At 32.0% G+C, this 12,825-nt stretch overlaps 1 protein-coding gene across 2 annotated transcripts; it reads right to left on the bottom strand.

The window, feature by feature from the left end:
- Positions 1 to 6,602: 6,602 nt before the first annotated feature.
- Positions 6,603 to 10,955, bottom strand: LOC105318196 (SKI family transcriptional corepressor 1 homolog-B). Of its 2 annotated transcripts, none has more exons than XM_066088772.1 (7): positions 10,698 to 10,955; positions 8,905 to 10,368; positions 8,092 to 8,149; positions 7,927 to 7,998; positions 7,659 to 7,730; positions 7,411 to 7,476; positions 6,603 to 7,057 (listed from the first exon to the last, which is right to left on the bottom strand). In XM_066088772.1, exons 1-7 carry the CDS (start codon positions 10,701 to 10,703, stop codon positions 6,945 to 6,947), a joined length of 1,851 nt encoding a protein of 616 aa, XP_065944844.1. In that variant the 5' UTR covers positions 10,704 to 10,955; the 3' UTR covers positions 6,603 to 6,944. The 2 variants fall into 2 exon arrangements, with proteins under 2 accessions (XP_065944844.1, XP_065944843.1); XM_066088771.1 differs by having other exon boundaries at positions 7,659 to 7,733; positions 10,698 to 10,952.
- Positions 10,956 to 12,825: the final 1,870 nt, after the last annotated feature.

Genomic DNA, 12,825 nt, shown 5'->3' with positions numbered 1-12,825 from the left:
AATTTAATGTATTATGTTGCATTATATGTACGATAAATCATTTTATGGTTTTTGAAATTCAACACTGATGCGTCTTATCAATATTCAAAACTAAGCAAACTGAACTGCCAATTGAAGCATATTTATACAAAAAAGGCTTTCTAAATATGAATATTGCAAAACTTATTTAAATGCTCTGAAATATGTATTGTATTTATGTGACTACAGCATTTGTTTGAGACTGAGTATGAATCCATTGAATATTTTCTTCAAATATTACAGTTAAAGTTTGGTGAAATAAATAATAAATAAATATCGCCACACCAAACACCAACAAAAGTGCTCAATATAATCAGAAACAGTGGTTTTGTTGTAAAAAAAAATGATCTGTTAATGTTAACGACAATCCAGCGAACAGATACTATTGCTAAAATAAAAATCAGCAGTCTAGATTGCATTGCGTGTGTTAAATAATTCAAAAGATATACAAAAGAGAGCTGAAAAGTCAAACCAAACACAGTGTAAGTATGATTCAGGGTTCCATGGAGTTTAAAGAAACATGAACAATACTAAAAGAGACGTGTGAAATATTGTTCATTTATTCAAAAGACAAATAAAGTTTTGATGAATAACAGTTTTTTACTCCGCATGCATTCAAAACCTAGTAAGTTGTCAGAACTCGTGTCCAAACCATTTGTATATGTATCTTATACATATGTATGCAATAAAATATGTTCAAGTCAAAATCAAATCAAAATTTTCGTAACACATATCAACCATCATGGGATAAAATCTATTCAGTGGGGTCATCTAGACAATATTTTGGAAATAAAGCACACTGAATACCCATGCCATTACATGATTTAATAATTTCAAGTGTAAAAGAAATAAGTATGAATAATTATTCCTTTTTTCAAGTTGTTGGAGGGGATGGGGGATCTTTGATGTGATTGTCCTATATATTATTTTAAAATTCTTCCTTAAAGCAGTAAAATTTTATAGTGATGCTTGGAAGTGCACTTTAAAGGGAAGATACGGACAATTCATGTTTATATAATTATTCATTTATATCTAAATAATTTAATGTCATACAGGATAAATTTTGAGATATAATTTTTTAAGCTATAACTATTATTATCAAGTTTATAACAATTATTTAGTAAAGAAAGTTTCTATATGTTTAAGCTTTAAAATGAACGATCATCTACAGTTTTACAAATATAAAACTCCTTTTTTAAGGCGATCAACATATTAGTCTTTAAAATGGCTCAACAATCAAGTCCTTATAAAATTTGTTTTAAATAATGCATTGTACAGTCAAACACGGTCAATTCATAATTGTGCAAACTCATCAAGTTCATCCACATTGATGTACTAATAGGCTCATACTGTATCACCCAAGGTACATTTTATCTTAATCACTCACTCCGTCCAATGTTGACCTCGCCGGGCGCAATGGCGACCCACACCGATGAATATTGAATGCCCTGTGATTAATTGTATATCGTTTAAAGTGAACAGTCTATGGGTTTAATTTGGAGATAGACTTAATTACTTCATGCCATTTAAGCCAATATTTGTATACATTATTCATAGTATAGTCAGAACTTAAAGGGGGCATTCATAGTTTAATGAGTTGATTTAACCTAAAGCTTAATTTCTATTTGTGAATTTTGCATCTTCTGGGAAGCATATCATTCTAGAATCGAAATATACAATACTAAGTTTTTCAAATATATAGCCAAAATGGTGCTTTTCCACTATTAATAGTTTATAATTAAACAATGTAATATTTTTATACCATATCCATTGACGTTCAACTTTTCAGATGATTCCTGTTTAAGACCTTTTACCAAGTCGATTAATCTTAAGTTCGGGGACTCTACATGATTTCGGAGAGCCTATTATATCGATTGAATAAGAAACGATTTATTCCCCCCAAACGTCAGACTGAATATCATATAATATAACTGGGACCAATTAAAAACAACAAACATAATTTCCCGCGAGAATTGATTCATAAAATTTGCATTATCTTGCTTTTAGTCTCATTTACATATGTGTATTTACGATTTCGTTCAATTTGTGTAATTACTAACAGATCAAGTGCGAAAAAGGACCGCTTAAAGCTCTGTTAAATCAAACATATTAATCTATTGCCGTAATTAACTCACAAAATATAGGAAGCTTTTAGCTGAAATGCATATTTCATTGCAACCGTTTGATGGGTAATAGAGAATTCAATTTGTAAATTGGATTGAATTTCACACACGTGCAAAACTTACATTATTGCACCAACTTTGTAATTAAAAGACCTTGAAATGACTGGTAATTTAGTCACTTTAATTAACGGTAGTGTGGAATAGCTCTATCAATTTCTTTTAACCTTCGTAAAATTTATTTTTACGTTGAGTAGATTTGAAAGGATGTAATTTACTAGTATGTTAAACTAGCAATTAATTTTACAGAATATGACTAAAATAACAAAAGGAAGATCAGTTAAATTTTGGTGCATCCACATTAGTGATTAGCAACAGGATCTATAATCATAAAGAAAACTTCAAAAACCAAAATGAGAAATACTGAATACTGCTAAATATTGCAAATACCAGTACATCAACAATTCAATATGTTTGAGAAATTATGCTGCATACTTTGATATTAGCTATCTGATGGCGATCCAGACAGAACAGCTTGTATTTCTGTGGTGATGTTTGATGGCATCAATATTTATATTGTAAAAGGAAAGAAGATGGAGGAATAAGATGGCGCAAATGCCCATTCGGTTTAGTAGTGAAATACAATTTTGAATTTATTTTTCCCAAATTAACTCTATTCAAATATATTATAATACAAGTTTGCAAAAGCAAAATTTCTAACAATAGTCAGTTTTTAATATATTTAACAAAAAATAAGAAAAAAAGTATATTGTCGGAAATTTTGGTGGTATCGAACCCGCAATATAAAAACCCTAGATATATAAGGTTAGCCTATGTCAGGTACTCTAACCACTGAGCCATTTCAGACACAACAAAGTGGGCTTTTTGAATATCATGTGTGACTTTGGCCACGAACTACCGGACTTGTATTATTTTTTCAAAACGTTCAATTGTTGGGATATAAAATGATATTTTTGATATACAGTGGGTCATCTCTCCACGTTTTTGTCGATTGAAATCGCTTTGTTTACCAACAGACCTTAATTAGATTATAAGAAAAATTTGGAGCACCGACCCACTCTATAAAAGAAAATGCCTTGAAGTTCTAAATAATGACAGTATTTGCAGGTTTTGATACTTATACGCCTGTTTGGGTCAATATATTCCAAGTATTGAATATACCTATAGGTTAAAAAGCAATGATTCGTTAAATAAATATTGTTTTGAATGATTTTTTTTAAAAACATCAGATTTATTGATACTTTAATTTTTCAGTAGCCTGTCCGACCGTGTATGGGCATTTTACACGCCTTATCCACCCATCTTCTTAGTTTTAATTGAACATATCCGGTATTTATATAACTTTACCCAGATAAGAATGAATACATTTTAGGGTTGAAGCAAATGGAATAAAAACTACGTTTTTTTTCAGACGAGGTTTTTTTTACTTTATGGTCCCCGAATGCCAATTTTGTTGGTTTCTTTGGGGGTTTTTTTTTGTGTGGGGGGGGGGGGGGGGTTGTTGGGGGATCCATTATGGATTTGTGGTTTATATCGAGGAACGTACATGTATATATGTAGCAGATACTCTGTGATTTCCTCAGAGCAGACTTCTAGCAACACATGCTGATCATCAGCACTCGTCATTCGGAACTTATTTTGGAACTTTCTTACGGTAATTAACGACGACCGAATCCCCCCCCCCCCAAAAAAAAAAAAAAAAGTTTTTCAGAGGGACCGATCGCTATGTGATGAACGAAGTTGGAGCTGACAGGTAATGTATATTTACTAACAGCCTATGAAAATATGCACCCGTGTAATATAACTCATGTTATGGACAAACAGCAGGTAGAACATGAACTCAGATGACAAATGGATATCCAAAATACTCCTTATTAAGAACATACAAATTTTGGACATTCCTAAACATGTCGGATTAACAATGGCACGTTGTGGGGGTACTACCGCTGGGGATAGAGGCCGGACGATCTCGGGGTGAACCTGTCACTAAACACACATGCAAATTCTGTAACTTGGACGAAATAGAGGACGATTTCCACTTTCTTCTAAGATGCACTCTATATAACAATCTCGGAAGTAACTTCATCAAAGTGTTAGTTTTCCAAATAATTCTTATTTAACTCAAAAAACTATTTCAAACTTTCAGTTGTAATTGTCCAAGATAAACTGCAAATTTTATACATTTGAATTCTTCATTTAAATCAAGACAAAGTAAATTCTCGCTCATGCTTTAAAAATTATTACTTTGTACATGTATTAACAGTGACTCATATGTCCAATGCGCCGGCGTTTAAAAGAATTTAATATGGTGATTAAAATATCATTATTGGAATGGTTGTGTTTATTACTATATTTATATTCTAAAATAAAATGCTGAGAGGATTTGTTTAATAAACTAGTTTTGTGATTATGTTTTTCAAGACCTTCACTTAAAAGATTAAAGCTTTTTCAATAATGAAACAACAGATATCTATAGTGTATCATGGTTTATTTTTCTGCTTTTACCACTCCGAGGCTATTGGTACCGATGTATTGTGAATAAACAATAATACTATTTGATTGATAAGTACCCTGGTGTTATTCATGTGAATACTATCTTTCACGATTAGATGTGATTGCTTTAGAATTCTACTTACCGCTGGCGTTGGCATTCGCATTATGGTGTATGAATTAATTATCAGCCCTTGGTTCATTCCCTTTGATATTTCCTCACTTGCCTGGCTTGGGTATTCTTATCTCCATTTAATATGATACCTTTTATGATTTTATTCAAAGTGTATTCTCGTAATTACTTCAAAAATGTCAATCCCATCTCCATAACCAAAAGAACATCTTTGATGTTCTACGTTTTAAATTTCAATATTGCGATCTTTTGGTAAAAAAAAAAACAGTTGCCGGAAGCATACAATAAACAAAATGCAAACTGTGTACACTGGGAATAAAATTTTGATGAACATTTCAATCAAAGGCGTTTCTATTAATGTTTATTTAGATTTTCTAAGAATATCAACTATGCTTTACGATTTCCGTATAAGCAGAAAAGACAATCATGTATAAAAAGAAATCACTATATCGATGAGAAGTTCTACATCACTTCCTTGCCTTAGGGCTTTCTCCTGTTCACCACACTGTTGAGCGATGTTCGGCTGATGAGCCAATTCTTGAATATTCTTGAATATTCATGGAGCGGGGTTTTTGAGACCTTTAAGTACGATTAATAAAATCTTATCCATACACATTCTGACTATCACATATTTTTTTTAAAAGATATTTTGTGTTTGGCGTAGACTTAAGAGAACAAAACTATGTATACATTCATTTTCAATTGAATCGTCACACTTTAATTCGCTCTTGAAGAAAACTCAATACCTCACGCATAGATAGAACTCAATCTGCCTATCATTGTTGTATCCGGGATTCATCTCAAATAATAACCATTAACTGTTTTCCTTCTACAATTGAAACCTATTATCATTTCGGAAGTAATGCGGAATTTGATGTTATCGCCGTGGCTAGCGGACGATTTGCTCGTCTGCCGCCGAAGGCAGCGCACGTGCCACGTGCCAGCACACACCTCCCTGCTCGTGCCAACCATCTGTGAAGAGCTCTCCAGCGAACCGTGACGGAATTTACCACTGTCGGTTACCTTCTACCTGTAGTGTGATGCAATGGTCGTTTGATGTTAGCATTGGAAACGGACTCTTTGTTTCCCGTGGAAAATGATTCACGCAAAAAATGACAAACATTTATTTAATCAGAGAGTTACGGGAATGATCAAGAAATTATCTAAGGAGACTGGCTTATCAATAAATTACTAATCGTATTGAATTCTAAAATTTATATACGAAGCTTTAAACAAAAACTATAGGAAAAAATTCTTTAGAGTTTATCTTTAGAATTTGATTTTAATTTTTATACAAAGCTCTCCTTATAACAACAGGAACAACTATCCAGCCCTCCTGATGGTGGACTCTGATTATGCTGCATACTCCATTTTTTTTTTTTTTTTTTTTTTTTTTTTTTTTTTTTTTTTACAATTTTTTTAAAAACTATTCAATGATATTAAAACTCTTCCAATCCCAGACCAATATTAAACTCTCTCTGATTTTTCAGAACACATTTAGCAAAGGTTAACCCTCCTAGTCAGATATACTGTACTTAGAGAGTCGGTCCCTAAATGTTTGGAGCAATTGAAATGTAAGGTATATTTTCCATATATCATAGTTCTTACTAATATTTATAAAAAGTACAGACACTAACCATTAAAATGAAAGTTCAATAGTTTTTATTAAATCTAAGCAATTTTTACAACATTTATTAAAGAAATTCAATGAAATCTGGTAAAAATCCAAAATCATATGAATAACAAATTATATGAACATTTTTATCACAATTTTAGTGTAAAATAAAAAAAAAAAACAACTAAAATTGCTATTACCCATTTAATGATGTACATATATTTTTTTAATTCGAATATCAGGAAGCTTTATACTCATAATTTGTATTTTCTATATGACAGTAAAGTAATTTAAAAAATCAATTTTCATTTAAACTCTGAAATATTTGCTATTTAACCTGAAGAAAATAAATTCTTAATTCAAGTTTCTATTAAAAAAAATGAACACGTAACCGTCAAATATTTCGATAGCATTCCTTATGAGTGCTGCTAAAAATATATAACATGGTTATATAATTATTCACAAATTAAAAACTACACATAGAGGGATTTCATAAATTCAATTTACAATAGAATTGAGGTTTTTTTTGTTTTGTTACAATATATCTTTATGAGTCTTTATTGGTTGTTAATGGTTGTTCGCCTTCTTTATATTCACATTCGTCACATTTTCTGGAGGCGAGCATTTTACAGGAAAAATTGTGCAGTGCATCGTGCGCTTCTGTAAATAAGACGTAAACATCATAAGCACAGTTTTTTTTAAATTCAAATTTGCAAGTATTTAAGAATAAAGGAAACGTTATTGAATTTTCAAAACTGGCACTAGTTCATCCTTTCCAAAAAATAAAATGCAAACTAAACAACAACAAACAACAAACAATATACAGGTTTTAAAACCGAATCTACTTTGTTGTAAAAATAAAATGAAAGTAAACATTTTAGTTTTGTGATATAACCAAATATGAAGAAAAAATTTAAATCGATATAAATGTATAACATAAAAGATAAAAAAATAATTACAGAGTTATAAATATTGATTTAAAGGAAGGAACCTAAATAATGACTGTCGGTTACCTTTCAGCTTTTGTTGTAATGAAAACCTCACTTGTCTTTCCTGTTCCAGCTCATTTGTTAAAGCCTCTGTTGGAAATTAAACAAAACCATTTAACTCTATCAAATGAATATCAATTAATAATTCACTGAATTGCATTTTTAATCACATGCAAACGAAAATAGGAAGATGCAAAAATTTTTTTTTTTTTTTTTTTTATCAAAATCATTAGTTGCAATAAAACAATGCATTAATGTGTAATTCGATTTACCTTTGAGGGCTTGGATTTCTCTTTCCATCTGTCTTCTAATCTCCATTTCCGCTTGAACTTCTTTTTGAATTTCTTCTAGAATATAAATATTATATATCATCAAGTTTACTCTTTAAAAGTAACTATCACTTTACAAATCTTTCCGTATAAAAAGGATAAAAACACATTTTTTCTAAAAAAAAAAAAAAACAACAACAAAAAACAACAAATAATACGTAACATATTGTTATTACATGAGAGACAGGAAAGAAAGTGTTCATTATCTTACCTTTTGTCATTCCCACTGGTTGATTAGATGGTAACGATGGTAACGGAGATTTGTCATTACTTGTTGTAAGACCTAAAGTAAATTAAAGTTAAAAATTATGTATTTTGAGTTATCTTTTGTTTTGTTTTGTTTTTTTAAAGCAGAGATGCTGTTCTTTTCACTTACAATTATTGTCACCATTTTCATCTATTGGTGATGTGGTTTCTTTTTTTGTCTCAGGCATCTTTTAAAAAATAAAGTTAGAATCATGTTGAAGAAAGCTAGTACTGTAAAAATAGTTTTTACCAACTTTCAAGTGACCACACACGACGACGCGAAGGGTTATTTATTAAAAATGAAAAACACACCATCACTCTTCAGCAAAATTTTAAATTCTATTAATCTAACAAGGCGTTATTTAATACAGTTGTTCTCTTATACGGATAGTGAGAATCAAACAGAGCATTGAAATATTTTAATAATCTGCCACGCGACGCTTAATAAGGTGCTGAACAAATGGCGCAGAATAACCAACACCCCATATCAGTGCGAATATCATTAAAATCAGGCTTGTGATTTATGTCGCGATCTCGTAAACTGTAAATCTGTATGCACCGGTTGTTAAATCAAAGAAAAAATTAGTGCATTATGTATTAAGGACGCCTGAATAAGAACAGGTGGATGAAACACAGAGAGGAGCAGCTTTTGATGTAGATTAAACAAGGTGAATTATTTACAGTTTATCAGGAAACAGATATTTTCTTTAACTCTGATAATGGATTGAAATTTTATGTATGAAAGAGCAATGCGTGACTTTCGACATTAAATCGAACATTTTGGGGGTTTTTTGCAACTGATTTTCTGCTTTGCTGGTCTCTAAAATTTTAAATAATTCAAGATATGGAAATGCACAGCAAAACTAATAATTATTTATTTCTATATAATCTTCAAAATTGATTTAATGCTTTCAACATAATATTGGTAAGATTTAAAATGTACCTTTTTAGGTTCAGTTTTTTCGTCAGTTTCTTGCTCTTTAATAGTGTTACCAGTCATGTCTTGAAGATCCTTTGAATTTTTATCCACCAACTTGCAGTCTAAATCTATTGCGTCCGACATAGACTCATTATTAGCTATATCTGTTATGTTGATTTCTTCATCATCAGAACTATTGGACGATATCTTTGGGGAGCTAACTGAATCTTTTCTTGTTGTTTGGTTGACCAGACGAAAAGCTGAAAATCTCTCATTGGAATCATCGTAACAAGGACTGTTTCCTGCCGAGGACGAGGACTCGTCGTCATTGAAGTTTTCTTCCTTTCTTCTTGAAAGATTACCCTTAAAAGCCATCATTGATTCCCGAAAGTCACCTCGAAAACCCTGAACAAACGGGTTGTTCCATAGAAGATTGTAAGTTGGAAACATCCCATGTAAAGCCGGCCATGATGGAGGGTGGAGAGGAGAGGTCTTGGTGGCATCAGTCATGCACTCCTTTGCAAATGGTAACGCATACGTGGTTGGTGGAGAATGATTGACTGAAGAAAATTGGAACGGTTTTCTTTGCTGAGATAACAAGTTAAAAGGTGAGTAAGGGGACTGAAATACTTCTTTTGGGACATCTAAATCAACAGACAGTTTTTGTTTTTTTGGTGGTTCTTCTCCACGCGAACTGTAAGAAGGACTGGATTCGGTAGACAACATTTTCTTTCTGCTTCCGCCATTAAACATGGCTTTTACATCTTCCCATGCATGAACAATGGCTTCATCAGAGGTACTATAAAGCTTCAAGTGGCGCCTCCACGAATTGAAATTTGCAGCATCTGGATGGCTATATTTTGCTTCTTGTGTCCGATGAAAATGAAATATAAATTTGTTTGGAGAAAAGTACATATTACAAACTTTGCATTTAATGCATTTTGCCCTAGAACTGTTGTATCGGGAAGGTTCAAAATAGCCTTCACATCCCCAACCACATTCGTGTTTAACATGGAAAGAAAAGTTTTCTGGTAACTTTGGGGGGATGTTTTCTTCCAGAAACGACTTAACTAACCTCTCTGCTTCCCTCATTGTAATCATGCCACATCGTCGAGAAGAGATGGGCATTGCTCCTGCCCGCCTTAGAATTTCTAACTGAACTGGGGTGCACTGTACACAGGTTATGCCAAGAGCTACCCGCCTATTGTGTATTTCATTGTAACTGTATTGTTTCAGCAGTGTGTTCGAGATCTGGGCGAGACATAATCTTTCTTTGCCATCAATATACAGGCTGACGATGGGTACACCGTGCAACATAACCGTGGACACTTGATTTGGTCTCGCCACATAGGACCCGGACGTAAGGTACACGGGTTGTTTGTCTGTTGGTGGAGCTTTACCTATTTCCATGGTACCTGAAGTTGTCAAATCTTTCGGAACGTCCTTTACAAGAGGTGACGACTCGCCATATGACTTACAATTTTCGTTCTGAAAGTTTAAAAATAATATTAGATTTAATTAAATTTTGACATATTTGCATATATATTGAATCTATTTAGAAAATTGTGATCACATGTGAGGTTAGTATTTTTCATGGTAATAAAGCATAAAATTACTTGACATAAAATTTATCAAATTAATATTAAGAATGGGAAACAAAAACACTTATTTTAAGCTAAGAGAATTAAAATAAAAATTCAATATTTCTAAAACAATTGCACATTTTCAGGAAAGTGTATGCTGTTTTAAAACATTTAACAACATATAAGATTAACTTATGAAATAGTTTGGTTTATTAAACATCTAAATCGACTTACCAACATCGTTTCTCTTTATTATGATTATCCAGAAAATGAGCATTCATATCAAAAGTAGAACAATTGTTTGAGAGTCTTCAGTAAGATGTTGGAAGATCTGTGAATGAGCCGACACCTAGCCCTAAATCAGCATAAGTCACGGCGATTGACAAAAGTGGGGCCATTTATACTTCCACCAATGAATCAAATCAATAAAGAGACCGCTTCGATTTAACCAAGCATATGGCAAACGTTGTCTCTGACAATTTTAATAAACTACCTGATCATTGTAATATTCAATGAACATTCTATCGACCGGCAGAGGATAGGGGCGGGGCTCTGACAGCTGTAGTAAAAATTTCATTGGCTGCTTTATTCTCTCATCTGGAAGCCTGACAGAAGAACAGTCGTTTCTAGGGGAAATTTTTCTGCTCTTTTGTTGTTTAACTATTATAGCAAAAACCAAAAATAACAACGGAATTTGTCTAACAAAGCTTCATAAGTTTAAATTGAAGTTATTTCTGTGAGGATGTAGAAGAAATTTGTTTCCTCAACATATCAATACAATGTTGGATAAAATGGATATGGGCCACGGGTCCTCCACGGTAAATTGTAAAAAAAAAAATGAACCAAAGATATCTACCTAATAATTGACTTTATTTTGCTTCTACATGTAAACATTTTAGTAATGTTATAATTATGATCTCAAAGGTTGTTTTTTTATTAAAGTTAACATATATATATTTCAAAACTTTAATTCACTCAGAATTTTTATTGATTAACAAAAATATGACGAAAATTATTCTAATTTAATCTGTTATTCAAGTTTCTTGTTGTTAGTTAAGATAACAAACAAATTTTAAAAATGTACATTCATTTTTTAATATACATGTATTAACATGATTTAATGGTTTAAAATTTAATGGTTATATGCAATTTTGATCGTTTATAAGAACATTATTTTTTCTGACTGATATACCACCAGCATTGAAAACTTTCAGTATAACACAAATAAGACCCCGTTTCCCCTTGGAAGCATCGAAGTTGTTGCATAATATTACCCGTTTTTTATTTACATTTCATCTTTAGAAAATGGAAAGTAGAAAACCGGCTAAAATATTGAAGTTATCTTGATAACCTTTTGTTTGCTTCAGTACTTAAACATATAACAGTAATTTAGGTTTATTTTATGTTTTTGCCAATTATAAGACGCTTTAAGAACTTTTTTCTGAAAAATCTAGTAAATATTGATAAATTAACTAAACTATTTTTTCGTCATTATCTTTTCTGTTCATCACAACATAGAGCTAAGAAAGATGATGGTTATGGAAAGTTTCGAAAAAGAGAGAAAAACTGCAGTCATGCAGGGTTCATTGTCAGCTATATTTCCTATTACAGTATATCATTAACATAGCAACTTGATGATTTATCCCATTTTCTTAGAAAGATTAAACAGCAAATGATTGTATTACTAAATTACAATTACAACACTTACTGAAGCTATTTTAGTCTGATATTTCACAGGTAATCAATCTAATATTGCTAATTCATTACAATTAAAGAAAATCGATTTTTTTCTTCTGAATGATATTCAACTTATCTCGATGTTTATAACCAAATTAAGCATTCATTTAAACCTATCGTTTTCTTTTACTTCACATAAGATTAAAATAAAAAATGAAGGTGACCTTAATATAATACTGAAAGAAATGACATACTTTTTATTAACTCTTTCTAAGCAAATACAAATGTTCTTTTGTTTCATAATTTTTACGCTCGTTTTTTCTACAGATTTCTATTAAACCTGTCTCACACAGAACACACGGCTTGGGCACCCGTGTAAACCGTACATACAACCGAACCAACCGTGGCCTTATCCGACTTACACTCGGGCCATTCGAGTGTATCCTTGAAAGCCGTGTATGATTTTTTAAACTTTTAAAAAACTGGCACGGGTGCCATGTCCGTGTATGATCATATTAGCGATCGTACAAGACCGTGTGAGACCGTACGAGACAGTATGTACAACCGCTCATGAAGTCCATTCCACGAGTGAGCTCAACCGTGTCAATATCGTATATAAATCGTATGGAATCGTGTGAAACCGTTCCCAAGTCCTACATCTAACACCCGGATTAACACTCGAATG

The sequence above is a fragment of the Magallana gigas genome, chromosome 6 (assembly GCF_963853765.1).
Source record: "Magallana gigas chromosome 6, xbMagGiga1.1, whole genome shotgun sequence".
In the NCBI taxonomy this organism is placed as follows: Eukaryota; Metazoa; Mollusca; class Bivalvia; order Ostreida; family Ostreidae; genus Magallana; species Magallana gigas.
This window is presented reverse-complemented; position numbering and strand designations above follow the sequence as displayed.

Excerpts from the sequence above, each read along its gene's own strand:
- LOC105318196 (XM_066088771.1), bottom strand. Across the intron at positions 7,999-8,091 it reads TGAAAATGGTGACAATAATT|GTCTTACAACAAGTAATGAC; the intron begins GTAAGTGAAAAG and ends AATTTACTTTAG. Across the intron at positions 7,058-7,410 it reads ATTACAACAAAAGCTGAAAG|AAGCGCACGATGCACTGCAC; the intron begins GTAACCGACAGT and ends TCTTATTTACAG.